We start from the raw sequence: 23,401 nt of genomic DNA on the forward strand, positions 1-23,401 counted from the left end.
ACTGAACAATAAGTTGAACTGAATGTACTTTGATTACTAAAATAATATGTAGTCTTTTGTTACATATATATATATAATAAAATTTTTAATTATTTTTGTAACCCCTTTCTAGTAGAGAGCAGTCTTATGAAAGTTTGTACACGGGCAGCTGACACCCACGTGGTGTCAGCTGCCTGGCACTTATAATCACATACCCAAGACTTTTCAGAGACTAAAAGTAGAGATCATTAATGGATGCCAGTTGGGTAATACACATCTTCTGACATTCCGTTTGCAACCCATGCTACAGTTTTTATTGAAAGAAGGTTGTCTTAGGTCAGTATTATGATTCCCCTGGAGACTGTATTGATCAGTGTAAATGAGTTTCTTCTAGGTTCACAACATTCAAACCAGTCCATGTTACTAAAAAGCATATGGCTTTAACAACTTTCACAGTGATAATCTTCATTTCGGTACCTTTAACTTGGTTTCTGCACCTGTAATTTTCTCCTAGCTTTCCAATCCTCAGCCAATTCATGCTCCCGAAAAAGCATGGGATTCAACTTTGATTACAGATATGTTAAAAAAAAAATAAAATAATAATAAATAACCTTATCTGGATTAAAGGTGTTACAATATAGACAGAGTCATGCTAAAATAGGAATGCACTCACTTTCCAACCTGCACATGAAAAGGATTGGTTGGCATGAATCCTTTTATACAAAATAAATGGGAAAAAAAAACATATTCTTTTCATTTTTCTAAATTTCTGATCTCTGTGTGATATACTGAATTGTCGTGCATACATCAAATTATAATAGCCACTAAATGTCTTTCACCAAATTGTCACATACAGTGAAATGTCATTCATCAAATTGTCTCTTACATCAATTGTCATGCACTGATTCATCATATACAGAAAATTGTCATGCACTGAACTGTTGTATAGCGAACTGACATGGACCCGTACCAAGCTTACTGCCTTAACCACCTTGGTGGTCTATATCTAGCCAGTGTTCTCTCCAGGACCTATCGAATGAGCACACCGCCCAGTGAATTTAACCGACTGCCCGGCTAAAATTTAAGCGATTCTCATGGTACCATACAGTACTGCTCACTGATCTCGATAGATATTTGAACATACCATGCAATCGAGGTCAATGCGACAGGAGCATATAATGTTAAATTATGCAATTAATTTTTGTTCTGGATCGCTTAAGTCACATTTATAAATAACAGAAAATTTTATAATATTGCAAAGTATTACACTTTCCCACCAGGCTACTTCATAATGCCGTCCAGCTAGCAAAATTTTCTGGGGAGAACACTGCTAGCTGAAGATAAACATTATGAGGTTAGCCTTCTGATGTTCCCATAGATTTTGTGTGTGCTCCCTTATTCTTGTTGCTCTTACCAGTACCTCTTATCTCATTCACTGCCAAGCTCTGCAGTCAGCTGAACATTCCAACCATTCCTAGCAAAGACAATGAATAGTGCTTCTTACCAATCTAGTTGCCCCTTCCTCTCTAGTTCTAGTCTTTTTTTTTTTTTTTTTTCAGATGTGGCCTCCAGATCTGTAAACAATATTCCAAGTGCAGTCTCACCACTGTCTTATATAAAGGAATAAATGCTCCCCAATTGCAAAGGCCCAATAAATCACTGGGAGGATAACATGTGGCACCATGGCCATCCGTTTTACACTATATGTAAATCTTTTTCATCCCAAACAAACATTAACTGGATTTTTTCCCTTCAGGTGAAAAACATTTACCTTTAGGAGCGTTAAAACAGATGTCATTTTTCCAACCATATTTGTAACTGGACCAAATCTTTTTTAAGCAACATAGCATTCCTTTTTAAGAAATGGTTCTGGTCACTAACCACCTTCCTAGCTTTCAGACCATAAGCAGTCTGTGATGGCAATTCTCCTATACTCCCTCCTCAACGTCATTAAAAACAAGAGGGGAAGTTTCCAACACTGATCTCTGAGGGACTTCACTTGCTACTCTAATCAACTCAAAAGAATGCTGTTTATGACAACCTCTGCCTCCTATCTTTAAGTCTGATCTACCTATGTATCTTTCCTGTAATTCCAGTTTTCTCCAACTGTATAAATTGGGGGAAAGTGGAAATTAGTAAAACTGTATCAAAAGTTTTTTACTAAAGTATACACAGTATAGCAATTGGAAAACGATATTGTTGTTATGATATGAGTGCTGGTGCTGTCATCTACTAGAAGTAAACATAAAATGAAAGAGTGATTGTTCCTTGAGCACTGCAGTCAAGGTCAGCAGAAATTGCTGCCATTTCAGAATGTAGTGCGAGCTGAACTGCATGTCTCTCCTATGTCTGTGTTATGGAGGGACAGTGGAACAAAGAGCAAACATCAATTTTTGTGATCGACTGGGCAAAAGTGCCATGGAAACATTTCAAATGATGAAGCAAGTGTATGGAGAGAACTATCTTCTCATGCACATGTGTATGAGTGGCATAAACATTTTGCCCACAGAAGAAAATTATTGGAAGACGATGAACATCTGGGTCCAGCAAAAAGGGTTCGAATGCCAGAGTTGATTGGAAAGATGCAGGAAATCATTACCAATGACCAACATGGAACACTACAAATAATTTCAGATCTGTCCATCAATAAGGAAACCGTTTGAGAAATACCAACCCAGGATTTGAAGAAAATGAAATGTGCTGTTTGTTCCACATCTGTTAACAGATTGTCAATGACAGGAGTGAGTTGAACACTGCGGAGAACTCATTGAGGTCACTGAAAGCAAACCAAACTTCCTGAATTGGATTGTTATGGGTGGTGAGATTATTATTATCAGCCATATGGTGCAAGGAAGCCTGAGGCTTATGCTGCACCAACCAAAAAAAAAAAAATTTCTGAATTACCCCAGAGAGAGAGAGAGAGAGAGAGAAAGTAGAAGGGAAGAAGGGAATCACCAAGAAAGAGAAGAATGATGATATCCAGCTCAGAACCCTGGGTGTGCCAAGCCTATACTCACCAGATGTGAGCCCCTGGGAGCAATTGTGGTGTTTTTCAGTATGAACCGACAATGAAGTAACAAAGTGCAGAATGGAAGTTGGCAACTCTTCCAAAGCCAAAGCAGTTCATTGCGAAAGGTCAAAAATCAAAATCATGCACATCACTTTCTATGATAACAAGGGAATTGTGGGCAAAGAGTTCATGCCCAATGGCCAAACTGTTACTGCTGCCTACTATCTGGATGCTTTGAAACGTTTTCTGCAGAGAATCCATTATGTGTGGTCTCAGTATGGAGAAGCCGGCAGTTGGCATGATACAGCACCAAGCCACAAGGCTCTCAGTGTTTAGGAGTTTTTGGCTACCAAAAAAGTCTGAATACTCTCACACCCACTGTATTCATCAGACTTAGTCCATTACAACTTTTTGTTCCAAAAGCAAAAGGCACCACTGAAAGGCTGTTATTTTCATGATGTTGACACCATTCACAAAACTGTGAAGAGAACATTGACAGTATACCAATCACAGCGTTCCACCAGTCATTTTGTGATCGTTGCATACAATGTGTGGACACAGGAGGAAGTTAATATGAATAAACCAAAGTTAGTTTATTCATACATGATATCATTATTTTTTTGGAAAAAATTTGAAAATGAGACCGATTCTAGTATCAGTCTCATTTTCCAATTTCTGCACTGTGTATAACATCAAAGTTGCTTTTTGCATCCAAACATTTTATGACATCATCACAGTAGTTAAACACCTTGATCGATCAGGCAAGACCTTCTTTTCACAAATCCATGCTGTGGACATGATACAGGACTAGGTTAACAAGATTTCATTCTTGTTAACCTGGTCCTGTATCATGTCCTTAACCACAAACTTCATGAAATTGCCCACTTGGAAGTCAAACTCACTGGTCTTTATTTTTCATTACCACTTTAGGTCCTCCCTATGGACTGGAAAGATAATAGCACTTCTCCAGTCCAAGGGTATCATTCCAAAATCTAATTACCACTATTGTAACAGTTTGATACACTCATATGCCACCTTTTAGTATAACTGGATGTATACCATTCATGTTAACCTATACTCTCACTCTGTCTTCTCAGTAGCTTTACCAACAAACAAGCGGACTCCAGTTCACTTATAATGACACATTACTCGTGGTTTTAATGCAATTTCAAATGTAAAGATCACATCACTGCATAATGTGCCTGTTCAGCTCATCTGCTATATCATATGGGTTTCCAATGTTACCACCTTTTAAGAAGCCTATTCGATTTACTCTTTTCTTATATTTGTTTTCATATATGAGCAGAATTCCTTGTTCCCATTCTAGCTCAATTTTCCAGGAATTTCTTGTACTCAGCTTTAGCCTATCTTACCCCATGAGTATTTTTGTTACAAATATGCTTATAATTGTTATACAAAATGGTGTCTCATAATAGTCTAATAATTTCATTTTGTTTCTTTATCTAAATTAAACATTTCGGCTATCTTTTCAGTCAACTTGGCACCTTTCTTCTGTGGTACTTCTTCATTGGAACAAACATATTAATGGCATCCAGGATAAATTGTTTTTACACTTCCCATAATGTACTCATGCCCCATAGCATATGGTTGTCTACCCAAGTAACAGAGCCCATACTTCAAAAAACTGTAGTCTATCCCTCTTGAAACTGAAGCTCTTTCCTTTGACTACTGAAACTCCTTTGGACATTACCCATTTTATAAAATTGTGATTACTGCCCACTATTGATCCTTTCACCATAATATCCTTGACATGGCCCAGATCATAAATGAGGGCTATGTTCAGGACATTTGAGCCCTTTGTTACCTTTCCAAGATGATGGAATAAATAACAACTATTCATCTGGATCAAAAATATGATCCCATATTCCAACAATATCAGCATTAGTTGACCTGATCAGAAGCTGAAATTCATTGTTTTTTTTTTTTTTTTTATAACCATTCTGGGAATTACTACGCAGATAGTATTTTAGATTTTATTACTTTTCACTACTCTAATACATTGGCAGCACATTCTTATTAGCAACTAATATCCCTGTGGAATACTTTTAGCATCTCATGGAGTCCACGACTGTGAGGCTGCTCTGATGGAGGTGCTACTCACTATTAGGCTGTTATACCTAATAAACAAGCCATTGCCGACCGGGCTAGCCGGGTAGGTAAAGTGCCTGCCTGGTAACTCAAAGGTCATGCAATCCTGGTCATGCAAAGGTCATGTCGAATCCTGCCCCAGGCTTGGATATCACAATGGTGCCGCACTATCTGGTTGGATCTCACGGCCATGATACATGAAGGAAGCAGGAAAAAACTGGTTCCTTCATGTATTGCTCACAACATACGATAAAAAAGAAAAAGAAGCCATCCCATGTTTTGTATATACACATGTATTTGTGTGTGTGTGTGCATGCACACATATATTTAGGCTGACCATACATCCTGTTTTCAACAGAACAGTGCCGTTTTTTTTTGCTATGTCCTGGCCATCCTGTCGTTTTAGTAAAAATATCATTTTTGTCCCGTTTTATTAAAAAACTTTAAAACGCTTAAATATTGGTGCACCATAACCTACAATCATGATTATATCGTAGGATGACTGCCATTGTAGGTAGCAGTCATTCAGGTAGAGGCACATCGATTGAATGCTGAGAAGTCCATCTGCCAGTGGTTACCACCACAAATGAAAGAGAGTGAAAATTTTTGTCATAGGCCTTTAACATCAGTTCAACAATGTGTTGCGTGTCAATAGTTGATCAGTAGTCGGCATTTTTTCTGTGTGCTTGTCGGCTGTCGCATACACATACTTGAAAGTTTTTATTTTATAATTTTAAAAGTTTTAAGCCTCAAAATTTGAAATGTCAAAAGGGAGAAATTGCACATTTAACAAAGTATTCAAAAAGAATTCAAATTTATTAAACTGAATAATTGATATAGTGATAAAACAAAAGCGGTTTGTTAACACTGTAATGTTCATTTTGCCCATGGAGGTAGGAGTGACATTAACCAACATCAATGTAGCCAGAAACATAAGAATGCTGAGAAAACTTTGAATTCAATTCAAAGTATTAGCTTGTTCATCGTGAGCTGTGATGATGGAAAAAGTGATAAAATCGCAGCATGTGAAGCTCTTGTTGCCTATCATACCATGCATCACAATCAGAGTTTTCATACAAATGACTGCTTGTCAAAACTGATAACAAAGATTTATCAACCGATTTCTTCTGCATGTACAAAATCAGAAGCAATAATTACAAATGTTTTATCACCATATATACTGGATGAAGTAATAATGGATCTGAATGAAACTAAAAGCATTACAATCAGTTTAGACATGTCAAACAAAAAAGACATGAAACTGTTTCCGATTGTTGCTGCAGTACTTTTAGCCGAACTGTGGTTTTAAATTTAAAATTACAGATTTCACTTCTTTACCGGGTGAAACATCTGAACTACAAAGTACTATGTTGAAAAAAATAATAGATAAATTCTCCTTACAAAACAAAATCATTGCTCTGTGTGCCAATAATACCAACACAAATTTTGGAGTTTGTAAAAGAGTTGGTAAAAATAATGAATGGAGAAAAATTTTAAATGAGTTGGAGCAAGAGATTATTGGTATTGGTTGCCATATTATTCACAATTGTCCCCAGTGTGCTGTCGATTGTCTACCAATCAATATTGATTGTTTTGCAGTTAAAATATACAAATATTTTTTTATATACACAGTCAGAGTGGAAGAACTTAAAAACTTTTGTAAATTTGCAGGAGACAATTATGCAAAATTATTAGAACATGAAAATACAAGATTTTTGTCTTTAAGCCCCACAATTAAGAGAATTTTAAGCATGTTTGACAGGCTTCATTCGCATTTTCTTTCTTAAGGGAAATGTGCTGTTATGTTGAAAAAATTATTTGAAGATCCTTGTTTGAAATTATGGTTGCCATTCGCAAGAGATCAAGTTTCAATGTTCCAAAAATATATTAGTTTTATTGAAAAAGATATTTCAGCTCCAGAAGTAACTATGAATATTGAAAATCTTACAAAAATATTAGAAGCCAGAAAAAACACTTTTTATAACAACAGATGTTAAAAATAAACTAAAAATGTTAATAGATGGAGGTGAAATTAGTGATGTCAAGTTTTTTGAAGTAGTTAAGGACTTTTAAGAAACCAGCTTAGAATATGTAAACAAGCAGAAATGCAGCTAAGGAAATATTGAAAATTTTAAATGGGTATTACTGAGAAAGGTACCTGAATGGAAAGAAATACATGACAGTTTCAATGAGGAGCTTATTACAAGAACAGGAGCAGACAAAACTCACATTTTTAATCAGTGAGCACTTATAAAAGCAATAGTTGTCAGGCAGTTGGACACATGGAATAAGGAAAACATTTCTGTATCTGATAGATGGGTAAAAATATTTTCTGAAATAAGTGAAAAATGTCTACCTTTCCAAGATTTTAGTAATGTTGTGGAATTTGTTCTTTGCCTGCCTGGAAGTACAGCTTCAGTGGAGAGAACATTTTCCATAATGAATAGCATGTGGTTGAAAGAGAAATCCAGATTAAGTGTTGAAACCTTGAAAGCCACATTAATTATAAAGTAAAATTGTAATATGGAGTGTGATAAGTTTTACGACAAGATCTTAAAAGACCAAAATTTGTTCATCCGAAAAATATTCTTGGTATGAACTTGATGATATGCAGTCTCCCTCCACATTGACCTAAAAACATTTTGTTGAATATTTTTTTTCTGCTCTTTCTGAACAACATTTCTTCTCCCCATTCAGTTTTGGCCTCAAGGAATTATGGTCAGCCTACATATATTGCAAATGCAGTTCATCTAGTTCAGGTCAAATTTAGGTCCAGTAATACAGTACTTATTTTCAGACTTTATAAATAAGACCTTTCTGAAGACGTCTATAAATGTATTCCCAAATAGCACCATTTCAAACAGATCTAGGTCCTTTGGCACTTGCCAAATACTACAATATTATTTTCATAAAATTTCTTGAAGAATAATTGCAACTGTGATGGCTGATATTTCTGTGATAAGAGGTAGTACAGGTGCATTTTCATATATTTCTATATAAGTATATAAGTATTTAAGATGCAATAAAGAATTGTCCAAAATACACCCAAAAAATAATAATAAATTATGTCTCTTTTTCTGTATAATCAGAAAAGTTAAATATTATTTTCTCATTAAGATATAAAAACTGGCATGAAATATCATCTGAGATAGTCTCAACTTGCTTCAAAAATTTATTTCATCTAAAAAATTATTTTCCACTTAATTGCAAAATTCAAAAATACACTTGTTCTGTCATAAATCTCTAATCATACTTAATCTTTCGAAACCAATGATAAAAAGGAAAATATTAATATTTCAGTGAACACAAAAACACACATCAAGATGAAGAGTTTAAGAAACTATGTAAACATTTTAATTAACTAATTTTCCCCTTTCAGATCTATAAGTCATATATATTATAGAAATGTGTATATTATTACAGGAACAGATTATCAATTTTCTGTTATATTCCAGGATAGTCAGAGGAAGTGTATATATACATATACAGTAGAGCGTCAGTTATCCAGAATAATCGATGTCAGACCTCTTCCGGGTAGCCAAATTTTCTGGATAATTGAACCGGAAAAGTTTTCTGGTAAGATTAAATTTATTTAATCGTAAGGTAAGATTAAATTTATTTAATAAATTTTATACCTTGCAATTAAATTAAATAAGATTAATTAAATAAAAAAAAATTATAAATCAATCTCGGAAAACAGAAACATCCATCCAGGCATTTTTATGCTTTTAATACAAAACAGGAAAATTAGAAATATTTTTAAATGCTCTCGGTTTTTTTGGCTTACCAATAACGAGCACGGACAATCTGTGCATCCGAGTGGCATTTTCACACATAGCAATTGTAACTCGCTCTTTTCTCATCTTAAAACTTGGTGCAGCCATTTCTCTTTTAGTGGCTAGGGTTTCTCTCGATAATGCTTTCCATAATAAGCCTGTCTCATCAATATTATAAGTGTTTTCTTTCTCATAATTTGCTATAACTGAAGCAAACTTACTTTTCAAAGGACACCACTACCAAATTTGTCTACAGAAAGTTTCTTGTCTTGAATATCTAGTCCACATACACCGTGTCTCAGTTTAAAGTTTTTCAGCCAACTGTGCTTCCCTTAAAACTTTTCATTACCTATTAATTTTCGATTAAAATCCAATGCTTTTTCACACAACATTGGGCCAGACACTGGTTCACCTAAACTTCACTCTGCAGAAAACAAAAAACAAAAATAAATAAATAAATTTAGTGCACCATTTAAAGTGGCATTTTCAGATTTCAACGTTTTGTTTTACTTCTAGATCCTCCTTCACTATCCATAATCGACACAAATTCTGTTATATATCATTGGAATTTTTCTTGATGTTGTAAATTGTTGAAGTCCCCACAAACTCTTTGGAGAGATTTCCTAAATTTTCACCTTTTCTAATTCTATTAATAATTTCCATTTTTTGTTGCAATGTTAAAAGTATGCATTTTCTTTTTGTTCACATTTTACCATAAAAAATTGAGAAAAATGATAAATTGCACAGTTTTGGGCCGATATTATTCTTACCGAATCTGGAGCTAAACTAATCTGAAATTCACTCGTGGTTTCTGAGAAAACCCAGTAGTCTCTGAGATATTTTTCTAAAGCACATTTTTGAAGGTCACATAGAATTCTAGAGGTCACAACCATAAAACAATAAAAACAATCTGCAGTTTCCGCTTTATTGGGCTTTTTGTTTGTACAATCTGTTATAAACAGGTAGTAAACTCAATCTTTTACTTATTATAATCAAAATTCAATTTGCAAACATGATCACTATAATTGGAGCTTACTGTACTACCATTAATAAAAAAAAAGAAGAAACATCACTGACCTTCTGGATAATCAACGTTCTACTGTGTAGCAAAGCAAAAGGCTCAAGCTAATGGAAGTGCTGTGGCTCAGAGCAGAACTGAGGGGGGCAGTTGTCCTCTGACTCACAGCCTTATAAAATGCACTGTTTGCTTGATGTTTGCAGAGCAATCGGGTACGGGACATGATACTGCCGAGGGGGATGTCTTTGTGTGTGCGCGATGCAAGGAGTGTATCGATATCAGGCAACAACTCGGCGTCCTTGTAGGCCTATATGAGAGCTTGAAGGACAGGGTGGATGCCCTCGAAGAAACTAAATTGAGGGGCCCATCAAGCTCTCAGCTGCCCACATCAACGCCAGAGCTTGCACTTGGGCATCGCATGACACAGAGACAACCCACAAGGCAGAATGCGCTGGTCCCGAAGGAACTAGTAGTTGTTGGTGACTCTATTGTCAGGGAAACGGGGAACATGCTTTGTAAAAAAGATAGGTGGAACAGGACCAGGGTATGTCTGCCAGGGGCAAAGGTTGATGACGTTGTAGAGCGAATATCATCTTTTAAGGGCACAAAAGGTGATATAGTTGTACACGTTGGCACTAATAATATTAAGAGTAGGAGACCGGCAGAATTGCTTAATAAGTACATGTCACTGTTGAAAAAAAAGCCGTGAAATAGGGTTGAATTTGAAAGTGTCTGCAATTCTGCCCAGACACGATAGGAGGGAGTATATGATGAGAGCATTGTCGATCAATTCGGCCCTGGAAATATTGTGCAAGGCTCAAAGGGTAGAATTTTTTTAAGCCTGGACTGTACTTGTTAACAGGAGAGATTGCTTCTACAGGGATGGGATACACTTAAATAGAAAGGGTGCAAGAATATTTGCTGATGCTATCGAGGCAGTGTTAGGTGGGTCGGAAAACTGCTAGCTTGGGGGGAGACAAAGACCAATAGATTGACAGTAGCCACTGGCAGAGGTGAAAGAGATTCTTGCACTGCTTCTATTAGAATGAGCAGAAACCTGAAAAACAAGATGCATGGTATTTCAGAGACTGCTGGGAGCCATTGCAGTACAAGTAAACACATGGGTAGCTAAGAATAGAAACAGGTGCAGGTATACTTGCGTGTACACCAATGCTAGGAGTTTAGTAAATAAATTTGATGAATTTGAGGTATTGCTCAAAACATCAAAGGCAGATATTGTTGGGATATCAGAGACGTGGTGTCACACAGATATAAGGGATGCAGAACTGCAATTTGGGGAGTACAACGTCTACAGAAAGGATAGACAGGATAGGAAGGGGGGAGGGGTTATGCTGTTAGTTAAGAAACACATAAAAACCAAGGAAGTGAAGCCAGTCGACATCGCTGGACAGTGCAGTGTTGAGTCAGTTTGGTGTGACATAAGCATTGGGAGATCAAAATTGAGAGTAGGAGTGTGCTATAGGCCTAATGACTCTGATGAGTATAATAAGGAACTGTACAGGGAAATAGAGTGGGCCAGTAAATCAGAGAGTCTTATAATGGGAGATTTTAATTTCCCAGATATTGACTGGAATTTGGGGGCTGGTTACTCACACACTAGCAGGGCTTTTGTGGATTTATTGGATGATTGTTTTCTACATCAGCATGTTCGGGAGGCAACTAGAGGGAGTAATACTCTTGATTTGATTATCAGCAGTGATTCTTCATGCATTAAGAATCTGCAGATAAATGAACCACTAGGTGGCAGTGATCACAGTGTGCTGAAGTGGGATTTACTCAAAGAGGTAACTACCATTAGGGGTAAAGGGAAGGGTTATTGCTTCCGTAAAGGCGACTACGATGGACTGAGACAGTATTTAAATTCTATACAGTGGGACCAACTGATGATGTTACCAACAGCAAATTCAAAATGGGAAGCATTCAAAGAACTTATCTTGGAAGCTACTAGGCTTTACATACCAACTAAGAAATATTGTTCAAGGTTTAGGCCAAAATGGATGTCAGATGAACTAATGAGGCATATGGCAGAGAAGAAAAATGCATGGGATACTTACAAATTAACACATGACACAGAAGCCTATGATAGATACAAGTTGATATGCAACCAAGTTACAAAGGAGGTTAGGCAGGCGAAGGCAGATTACGAGAAATCTTTGGCAAGGGATGCAAAGAAAAACAGCAAAGAGTTCTTTACTTATGTAAACTCTAGAAGGAAGGGGATGAATCAGATTGGTCCACTTGATATTGATGGGTCAACTGTTGATGATCCTGCTCAGGTAGCTAACAAACTAAATGAATATTTTGCATCGACATTCACACATGAGGAGTTATTCAGCAAGGGGAATGCCAGAGGTGTATTCAACTCTAGCAGTAAGCTACAGAATCTTGAAATAACTGGGAGTAAAGTGGAGGAGAAACTGTTGAAGATAAACACAAGAAAGGCACCCGGGGTGGATGGGATCTATCCAGTTATATTAAAGGAGGCAGCAAAGGAAGTAAGCAAACCCTTAGCTATAATTATGAGAGCTTCCTTGGACTCAGGGGAGGTACCCATAGACTGGAAATGTGTAAATGTGACCCCAATTCACAAAGGAGGATCAAAGGCTGACACAAGTAATTATAGACCTGTGAGCTTAACTTCTGTTCCAGGAAAATTAATGGAGGCACTGGTTAAAGAAGCACTGCAGGATCATTTAGACAAGACTTCAGTTATAGCTCAGACACAGCATGGTTTTGTTAAGGGGAAGTCTTGCCTGACCAACTTGATTGGATACTATGATGCAGTCACAAAAGAACTGGATGCAGGGAATAACTTTGATATTATATACTTGGATCTTAGAAAGGCTTTTGATGCTGTTGCACATGGAAGACTGCTACACAAATTGGAGAGTGTGACATTGGAGGCAAATTGCTGCTATGGATAAAGGGGTGGTTGAGCGGGAGAAGACAGAGAGTGGTAATCAATGGACACTGCTCATCGTGGACTAATGTTATTAGTTGAGTCTCTCAGGGCTCAGTGTTGGGTCCATTATTGTTTTCTGTATTTATAAATGATATTGATGATGGTATATCAAGCTTAATGTCCAAGTTTGCAGATGATACAAAGGTTGGCAGGGTTGTCAAGGTTGAGCACATGGGCTGAGAGGTGGCAAATGAAGTTTAACATTGACAAATGTAAAGTACTACACATGGGAAACAGCAACCCCAGAGCAATGTATCAACTCTGTGGTACTACACTGACAGTGGTAGAGAATGAAAGGGACTTGGGGGTGGTTGTGCAGGCAGATATGAAGTTCTCTGAGCAGTGCAGACGGGCTGCAAGAGTAGCTCATGGAGTATTGTCAATGATATACAGGAATTTTTCCAGCAGGGATAAGGAGGTGATTATTCCATTGTATAAGGCAATGGTCAGGCCACACCTAGAGTACTGTATACAGGTCTGGAGGCCTCATTTCAAGAAGGATGTAGAGCTGCTGGAACGAGTACAGAGAAGGGCAACAAGATTAGTGAATGGAACAAAGGGGTGCTCTTACGAAGAAAGGCTTAAAGTTTGCAAATTACAGTGTCTGGAGACTAGGCACCAGCGAGGTGATCTGATAGAGGTGTATAAAGCCTTGAATGGTTTAAGCATGCTCAATGCTGATGGGATTCTTCCTCTAGCTCAGAAAAATCACCTGAGAGGGCATAAATTCAAATTGAGGAAAGACAGATGTAGGATAGATGTGAGGAAATTTGTCTTTAGCCAGCGGGTGGTTGGTTGGTGGAACAGACTCCCATCCCTTGTGGTGGAGGTTGATAGCCTAAATAAGTTTAAGGCTCAGCTGGACAGGTATTTTGAACGAACAGAGGGGTGAAGTGGAAGTGGGTTTTTTTTTTTTTTTTTTTGGCTGATGCTGCATAAGCTTGCTTTCTTGCATCAAATGCCTCTACTAATGCTAATGCTAATGCTAATATATACAAGGTGAAAATATATAAGATGAAAATATACAAGGATATTGCTGCATTTTGTATTGTATGTGGATTTTAAGACATTATATAAGTAACTCGTTATTTGCATGCTGATGACCTGCTATATAAATGGAAAGTGGAAGTGCCGGGATGGGGAGAGAAAAAATGTTAACTTACCAAACTTTCCTGTACAACTACTAGTTACCACAAAGTGACCAGTCTTCTTTTTCAAAAAATGAGACAGAACTTTTCTGGTAAGATTTACAGTTCCAAAAACATTAACATCAAACATTTCTCGATCAACCTGAATGTCAATATCTTGGAAGGCAGCCCTCTGGGAACGTCCAGCATTGTTGACAAGTATATCAATCTGTATTTAAAAAAAAAAAAAAAATTACAACTATTTGAGAAACACAAACATTAAAAGATGAAATACATATGTTACCCAAACTTTAAAAATAATTTGTTTAATTGTAGTAGTAGTAGTGAAATATGACGCATGAAAGCAAGCTTATATACCATCAGCAAAAAAAAAAAAAAAAAAAAAAAATAACTACATACTTCACCCATCCATACTCTCCAAGCAACTGTCTGGTTTTTCCTTGAATTTATTAAAACCATCCACTTCCACAACAACAGATGGAAGCCCGTCCCAACAATTAACCATCCACAGGGTGAAGGTACACTTCTACACATCTATCCGGTAATCATCTTTCCTCAACTTGAATTTATGTCCTCCTCGTGTATGTGGTCTCAAAAAGGGAAACAATGCAATTAACATTCAGCTTACCTAATCCATTTGAAGCCTGAAACACCTCAATCAGATCACTGCGCACATTCCTAGTCTTCAGACACTGCAAATCGCAGACCTGAGGCCTTTGTAGGTAAATTGACTCTTTTATTCCCTTTACCAATCTGGATGCTCTTCTCTGTGCCCACTGCAGTAGATTCACATCCTTCCTAAAGTGAGGAAGGATGTGTCTAAAGACCTGTATATGATATTCAATATGCAGCCCAACCATAAAGCAATAATCAGCTTGCTGGCAAAATTTCTGTATATCATTGACAAAACCCCGTGAGCTGTGCAGGCAGAATGTCTGCAATACTCAGAAAACTTCATAACTGACTGTAGAAGTAACACCAGGTCATTTTCATTTTCCACTACATGAGTGAAGTACCACACAGTTGATAAGTTACTCTGCGATTATTGCTATTAATATGCAAGTCCCTCCTTGCATTTGTCAATGTTAAATATCAACTATCATTTCTTAGCATGTTGACTCAATTTTCCTAGATCTTGTTGCAGTAACTAACGCAGACTATTGTTGAAGTAGCTAACGCAGACTATTGTTGCTAACCGCCCTGTCAACCTTTCTATCGTACGTACTCAAACTTAGACATTAAGCTTGAATATACATTCATCAATTTTATTAATAAATAGTGAAAACAACAATGGTCCCAGCATTGAACCCTAGAGGACTTGACTAATAATATTAGTCCATGAAGAGCAGTGCCCATTGATAACCCCTCTCTGTCTTCTTCTGCTTAACCATCCCTATATCCGTAGAAATAACTTTTTTTTTTTCTTTTTTTTTTTTTATGAAAACCCCAAACATGAGAGGTATTAGAACCTATAATACTTAGTACTGTGCTTGGCTTGGAGGTTGGGAAGATGAAAGAAGATATTTGTTGACATTAGACTTGAACTTCTGTAAATTGTAATTTTCAGGAAATACATATGAAGGAAGGTTCTCCAGAAAACAACAGTTGAATGAATAAACGAGGAAGATGAAAAGTTGGTTCTGTGAGTTTGAAGTTGGACAGTAAATGGATGTTGGCTGGTGGTGGCACGTGTTCAGACTGTTTTGAAAGAGAGAGCAGGAATAATAGAACCCAATTCAGAAGAACAGTGCCCATGGAAAACTGTAGAAAAGGCATGAAGCAGAAACAGTACGTCTATGAGACAGTGAGTGGAAAGACTCTGTTAGAGAGGAGTCATTAATTAACCTAACTGCCCTCTTCTGAATGAAATCCAGAAGCCTGAGAGAGGTTTTGGAGGCACCACCCCAGATGTGGGAACAATATTCCATGGTAGGGCGGATTTGCAATTTCTATAGAGTGAACCAGTTGTTTGGAAGAAAAGTAATGCTGAGAGCAAAAGAGAAAACCCAGTCTTTTAGATGCAGAGGAAGCAATATTTCTAATGTGCTTGTGCCAAGAGAGAGATTAGAAGTAAGGGAAATCCCCAAAAGAGATATATCAACTTGCCTAGAAATCGGAGTGTCACTAAAGATAAGCATAGGAGCAGAAGAATCCTTTTTTACAAGATATAAGACAAGACTGAGTTTTAGAAGGATTGAAATCAACTAAGTTGTCTTTGTCCTGCTGGAGAATTACCTGGAGATCGGAATTTAAGGAATTGATGGCAGATATTCGAGAAGTTGAAGCTGATTCAGCGGGGCAGTGTTTCTCAAAATGGAAAGTGGAATGCAATGTGCTATCATCGGCAAAACTATGGATAGGATTTTCAGTCAATGGAAGAAGGTCATTAATATACAAGAGGAAAAGAGCGGCAGAAAGAACTGAACCTTGGGGGACACCAGCATTAGTAGAGAAGTTAGAAGACAGTCAGGCCACACCTTGAATACTGAATACAGGTACGGAGGCCTCATTTCAGGAAAGATGTAGAGCTGCTGGAACAAGTACAGAGAAGGGAACAATAATAGTGAGTGGAACAAAGGGTTGCTGTTACAAAGAAAAACTTAAGTTCTGCAAATTGCAAAGTCTGGACATGAAATCTGATTGAGGTGTATAAGGCCTTGAATGGTTTGAGCAAGCTCAACACTGATGTGATTCTTCCATTTGCTCAGATTCCACATCTGAAATGGTATAAATTGAAATTGAGGAAAGACAGTTGTAGAATAGATGTGAGGAAATCTGCCTTTAGCCATCAAGTGGTTGATTGCTGGAACAAAATTCCATCTGTCTTTGCAGAAGTTGAAAGCTTAAATAAATTCAAGGTTGAACTAGACAAACTTTTGGAGTGAATGGATCAATAAAACGGGAAGTTTTTTTTTTTTTGCTGATGCTATATAAACTTGCTTTTCTTATATAAACTCTAAAAGTAAGAGGATGAATCAGATTGATCCACCTGATATCAATGGTTTCACTGTAGATGATCATTCTCAGACAGCTGCCGAACTAAATGAGTATTTTGTATCAACATTCACACATGAAGAGTTATTCAAGGAGGAGAGAGCCAGAAGTTTATTAAACTCCAACAGGGAGTTAAATGATTTTGTAATAACTGAGAGCAAAGTGGAGGAGAAATTATTGAAGTTAAACATAAGAAAGGCACCTGGGGTGGATGGGATCTATCCAGTTATATTAAAGGAGACTGCAAAGGAAGTAAGCAAACCCTTAGCCATAATTATGAGAGCATCCTTGGACTCAGGGGAAGTCTCCAAGGACTGGAGATGTGCAAATATGTATCCAATTCACAAAAAAAGTGAAATGAGTAATTACAGACCTGTTAGTCTGACTTCTGTTCCAGGGAAAATAATGGAGTAACTGGTTAAAGAAGCATTGCACGATCATCTAGACAAGACAGCAGTAATAATTCAGACACAGCGTGGGTTTGTAAAGGGAAAGTCTTGTCTGACCAATCTGACTGGATATGATGATGTGGTCACAAGGGATCTGGATACAAAAAATAATTTTGATATCCTATACTTGGATTTCAGGAAAGCTTTTGACACTATTGCACATGGAAGACTACTGTACAAATTGAAGCAGTATGGCATTAAGGGCAAGTTGCTACAATGGATAAAAGGATGGTTGAGTGGGAGAAGACAGAGAGTGGTGATCACTGGGTACTGCTCTACGTGGACTAATGTTATTAGTGGAGATCCCAGGGGTCCATTTTTGCTTTCTGTATTTATCAATGATATTGGTGAAGGTATATCAAGCTTAATGTCAAAGTTTGCAGAGGATACAAAGGTTGGCAGGGTTGTTAATAACAGTAATGAAATATGCAAGTTCAACAGGATCTGGAAAAGTTTGGTAGATGGGCTGAGAAGTGGCAACTGAAGTTTAACATTGACAAATGCAAAGTGTTACATGTGGGTAGCAGTAAACCCAGAGAAATATACCAACTATGTGGTATTACACTCAGAGTAGTGAAAAATAAAAGAGACCTGGGTTAATTGTGTCAGCTATGAAGTTTTCTGAACAGTGCAAACAGGCTGCCAGAGTAGGTCATGGTGTCTTGTAAATGATATACAGGAATTTTGCGAGCAGGGCTAAGGAGGTGATTATTCCCTTGTATAAGGCAATGGTTATTCCACATCTTGAGTACTGCGTACAGGTCTGGAAGCCTCATTTTGGAAGGATGTAGAGTTGCTAGAACAAGTACAGAGAAGCAACAAGACTGGTGAAAGGAATAAAGGGGTGCTCTTATGAAGAAAATCTTAAGTTCTGGAAATTGTAGCTGCTGGAGACTAGGCACCTGCGAGGCGATCTGATTGAGGTGTATAAGGCATTGAATTGATTGAGCAGGCTCAATGCTGATGGGATTCTTCCTCTTGCTCAGATTCCAAACCTGAGGAAAGACAGTTGTAAAACAGATGTGCGGAAATTTGCCTTTAGCCATTGGGTAGTTGATTGCTGGAACAAACTTCCATCTGTTGTTGTGGAAGTTGATAGCTTAAATAAATTCAAGGCAGAACTAGACAAACATTTGAATGAATGGATCAGTAAAGTGGGAATGTTTTTTTTTTTTTTTTTTACTGATGTTGTAAAAGCTTGCTTTTTTTGCATCATGTGCCTCTACTAATGCTAATGATCCAGAGACTAAAGACATGTCAAAGCAGTGGAAGCACACCTCTTCCTACCTCCCAAAAAGGCAAAGACCACTCCATTTGCAAAGAAGGTGATGTTGTCTGTGTTTTGGGAGAGAAAAGGGGTTATCTTGACAGATTACCTACCTCATGATTCCACACTTACTGGAAAATACTACAGAAATCTTTTTAAAAAGTTATGCGATGCATTGAAGGTGAAAAGGCGTGCAATGTTAACCAAAGGTATCCGTCTTCTGTCAGACAATGCACCGGCTCACACTGGTTTGCCACCACCAACTTTATTGCCCAGTGCGGCTTCGAACTACTGCAGCTCTCACCCTATTCTTCTGATCTAGCACTGTCAGACTTGTTCTTATTTTGAGAAATGAAAAAACCATGCATGCTGCTTTGATTCGTCTCAGAAATTATCAATGAAGAGGAATCATGGTTTCAGGCAAAAAAGTGTGGACTTCTATGATCAAGGCATTAAACAACTAATCCATAGATGGGAGAAATGTGTTACAATACATGGGCAGTACACAGAAAAGGATTAAAGTTGCTGTGAAATTTCACCTTTCTAGGGCTATTATTTCTAGGTAAGGGTATGAACTTTTTGATACCCCCCCCTCATACAATGGGTACTTTTACCATTAAAGATTTCAGTTCTGTAAATTGCAGCGCTTGAAAACTGGGTACTTGAAAGGAAACCTGAATGAAGTGTTTTAAGCTTTAAATGGATTGAGTAAACTAAATGTTGATGATAGTATGCTAACTCTTTCTTGGACAATACACACACAAGGAGACAAACTAAAAAAAGGATGGCTATAGGATAGACGTGCAAAAATTTGCTTTCAGTCAGAAAGTAACTGATTGTTGAAACAAACTACCGCCTGGTGTCACGGAAGTGGATGGTTTAAGTAAATTTAAAGAATTAGACAGAAGATTAGAGGGAGAACAGGCCAATGAGATAGGTAGTGGGTTTTACGCTGATGCTGTATCAGCTTGATTTGCCAATGATACTACTAGCAATAATAATAATAATAACAACCCAACAGCTCCTGCACTCTTGGAAAAAATCAAGCAGGATGTGAATGATCGACTATAAAGAACAAAGAGTATGGACAACACTGAACCAGAGGAGGAAGAGCAAGGAGAAATACAACCCAGAGCAGCTGAAGTGGAAAGAGACGAGGTCGTGTGATATCCAGAATAGAAGATGAGTGGAAGAAGGCCCTAAAAGAATTCGAAGGAATGGATCCCACAAAGACCCATGTGATATTGAAGCAGACACCCGATAGAATCTTGGGGAGAGTCACAGAAAACCTCAATTGGCAAATAATACTGCATTACCTTGACAACAATGGAGGCCATCCACACAGCTACATACTCTGCTGCCATAGCCACTAGGATTAATGCAAGACAAATGAGAGACCAGCAGCAGAAGAACCGAAAAAAGAAGGAACCACCAGCATGGGAAAGGAGACTTCAGCAGAAGATAGAAGAATTAACAGTCAAGATAGGCCAACTGACCCAGTACCAACGGGGTAATAGGAGTAAGAAATTGATTGGAAAAGTGATGAGCATCTTCAAGAGAGAGAGCATCCACAGTAAAAATGAGACTAAAAATCATAGAATAAGAGAATACACTTGGACACTCTGAAGCAGAACCTCCTCACACTCAGAAAGAGACTACACCGATACAAAGAGAGCGCCCAGAAGAAAATAAACAATCGAATCTTCAATAAGGACCAAAGAGCCAGACACTCTTCTACCAGTGTAAGAGAAGATAGGAAAGGTGGAAGCGGACCACCTGAGCAGACGACAATCGAGGAGCTCTGGGGGAAACATATGGAGCAGTGAAGTAAGACGTAACAGCCAAGCCCTCCCCCCCCCTGGATAGAACTAGAATGGAAGAAAATCAAGGATGTACAGGATATGAGAGAGTGGGAGATTCAGGAGGAAGAAGTAAAACAGTTGATCAGGAACTCCCACAACTGGCGAACCCCAGGAATTGATAACGTTCATAACTACTGGTACAAGATGCTCACTTACACACACAAGTACCAGCAGAGCAGTTCACCTGAATGATAAGGCACCCAGAGATAAACGCAAAGTTCCTCAATCAAAGAATCACATATCTGAAGCCTAAAGACCAAGATACAAGAAACCCAGTGAACTACAGGCCAATCATGTAGACTGTGTACATGTTGCGGCACTTCATGTTCTGGCTCTCCAAGTGGTCGAACAGCAGAAAGGATGCAAGGAGCAATCAACCATAGATGCCACAGTTATGGAGCAAGCCTACAAAGTGCTGCAACATATACACAGCCTACATCGCTTACCGCAAGGCCTTCGACTCCATGCCTCATAGCTGGCTAATAGAGGCACTGAACATCTACAGAGTCAATTCGATAGTGACAAACTTCCTAGAAGAAACAATGGCGAAATGGAGAACCACCATTAAGGTCGAAAACATCACCATGCTAATCTCCATCAGGAGAGGAATCTTTCAGGGAGATGTCCTGAGCCCATTGTGGTTCTGTCTAGCACTTATCCTGCTATCCACCATGCTCAACAGTAGCAAGTACGGATATAACCTCAAAGAAGGAAGGAAGGAAGAACTTGTACACCATCATCCACCTGATGTACACGGATGACATCAAGCTCTAAGCGGGAACCGAGAAGCACCTCCAACAACTACTTCGGATCACCGAAGAATTCAGCAATGACATCAAAATGAAATTTGGTCTAGACAAATGCAAGACACACGGATTGCATCGCGGGAAATTATTCGGCCAAAACTACCAGCTGCAGACTGGTAAAGACAGCGAAGCCATGACAGAGGGAGAGACTTACAAATACCCGAGGATAACACAGGCTCAGCAGTTACAGCACAAGGAAGAAAAATAACACCAGAGACTTAGAAACTTGCTGAAAGCAAAGCTGAATGGAGGGAACACAGTGAAAGCCATAAACATCTATGCAATCCCAGTGCTAACATACTCCTTCAGAATCATAGATTGGACTAATACCGAGCTAGAGGATATCATAAGAAAGACAAGGACGATGATGACCAAGAGCATCCAAGACCACCCAAAGTCAGCCATGGAGAGACTGACAATAACTCAGAAAGAGGGAGGAAGAGGCCTGATAGATCTCATCAAACAAAACAAAACAGCAATAGCTAATCTGAAAGATTACTTCCAGAAAAACACAGCAGCACTCTACCGGGCCATAAGGAAGATAGACAAGTGGCATACCCCACTCAACCAAAGCGAGGAGTCCTCTCCTACCCAGATGGCACAAACAAAGCTAAAAAGATGGGCAAAGAAGACACTACAATGATTTCCATCAAGATCACATTGATAAAATGGCTTCCAACGAATGGCACATGAGTAGGATGCTCTTCCCCAAGACTAAAGGAGTCATGCTTGCCATCCAAGATCAGGTAATCAACACCAAAAACTATAGAAAATACATCGACAAGGAGCCCGGACAGTCAGATGACACATGTCAATGATGCCACCTGGCCTCAGAAATGATCCAATATGTCACCATGGGATGCAAGGTGATCACCCAGACTGAATACATTCATAGACACAACCAGCTAGCCAGGATAATACATCAGAAGCCAGCAAGGAAATACTAGCTGATCAAAGAAAGTGTACCGTACAACAAGTAGTACCCCAAGCAGTACTACAGACCCCAACCCACAAGCTGTACTAGAACAGCGCCAGAATAACGGATAGAACAATCCAGCACAACAGACTGGACATAACCTTGTCGACAAGAAGGAAAAGGCTACCAATCTGATTGACATCATCATCATCAGCCATTATCAATCCACAACAGGATGAAGGCCTCTACAGCAACTTACCAGTTCCTTCTGTTTTGTGCAATGCCCATCCATTTACTACCCACAAACTCATGAATTTCACCTGTCCATCTCCATCGTTGTCTTCCAGGTTTTCTTACAGCTCCTTTTGGGTACCATTCTGTTATTCTCTTAGTCCATCCGTCACCATGTCTACAAGCTATGTGTCCTGCTCAAGACCATTTTAGTTCTTTAGTTTTTGATAAGAATGTCCTTTAATTGAGTTTGCTGCCTAATCCATGTGTTTCTCTTCTTATCTAACAGTCTGATTCCCAATATAATTAGTTCCATTCTTTGCTGTGTTGTTCTCAGCTTCTCTTCCATTCTTTTGGTGAGTGCCCAAGTTTCACTTCCATAAGTCATGGTGGGTAGTATACATTGGTTCATTATTTTACGTTTCAGACAAATTGGGATATTGCTCCTCAGTATGTGGCTATATTTCCTAAATGCTATCCATCCAAAATTTATTCTTCTCTTGACTTCCAGCCATTTATCATTATTACAGCTGATGACTTGTCCCAGATAAGTATATGATGCCACCTTTTCAATTACTGCTCCTTCAATCATTATATCCTCTTCTATGGCATACTTGTTCATCATTACCTTTGTTTTAGCCATATTCATCTTTAGTCCAAAATCCTTACTAACTCTACATAACTGATTAAGATTTTCCTTTAATTCTTTGGGATCATGGCTTATGACCACAATGTCATCTGCAAATCTAAAATCGTTTAGGTACTCTTCATTCATATTGACTCCTGTCTGCGACCAGTCTAATCTTCTGAAAGCTTCTTCAAATGCAGCAGAAAAGAACTTTGGATATTGTGT

General features: G+C 38.2%; 2 protein-coding genes across 5 annotated transcripts in view; one reads left to right on the plus strand and one right to left on the minus strand.

The window, feature by feature from the left end:
• The window catches only part of Arv1 (ACAT-related protein required for viability 1), a 494,559-nt gene that overhangs the window by 330,613 nt on the left and 140,545 nt on the right, over positions 1-23,401 (plus strand). The window lies entirely within an intron of this gene.
• Positions 1-23,401, minus strand: part of LOC150084827 (dehydrogenase/reductase SDR family member 7-like) — a 158,580-nt gene that overhangs the window by 91,315 nt on the left and 43,864 nt on the right. For all 4 annotated transcript variants that reach the window (XM_090375573.1, XM_090375574.1, XM_090375572.1 and 1 more), the window contains exon 4: positions 14,039-14,231. In XM_090375573.1, coding sequence (XP_090231699.1) covers positions 14,039-14,231 — 193 coding nt within the window. The remainder of the gene's footprint in view (positions 1-14,038; positions 14,232-23,401) is intronic.

Source organism: Mastigoproctus giganteus, chromosome 6, assembly GCF_048544385.1.
Source record: "Mastigoproctus giganteus isolate SK-2022 chromosome 6, ASM4854438v1, whole genome shotgun sequence".
NCBI lineage: Eukaryota > Metazoa > Arthropoda > Arachnida > Uropygi > Thelyphonidae > Mastigoproctus > Mastigoproctus giganteus.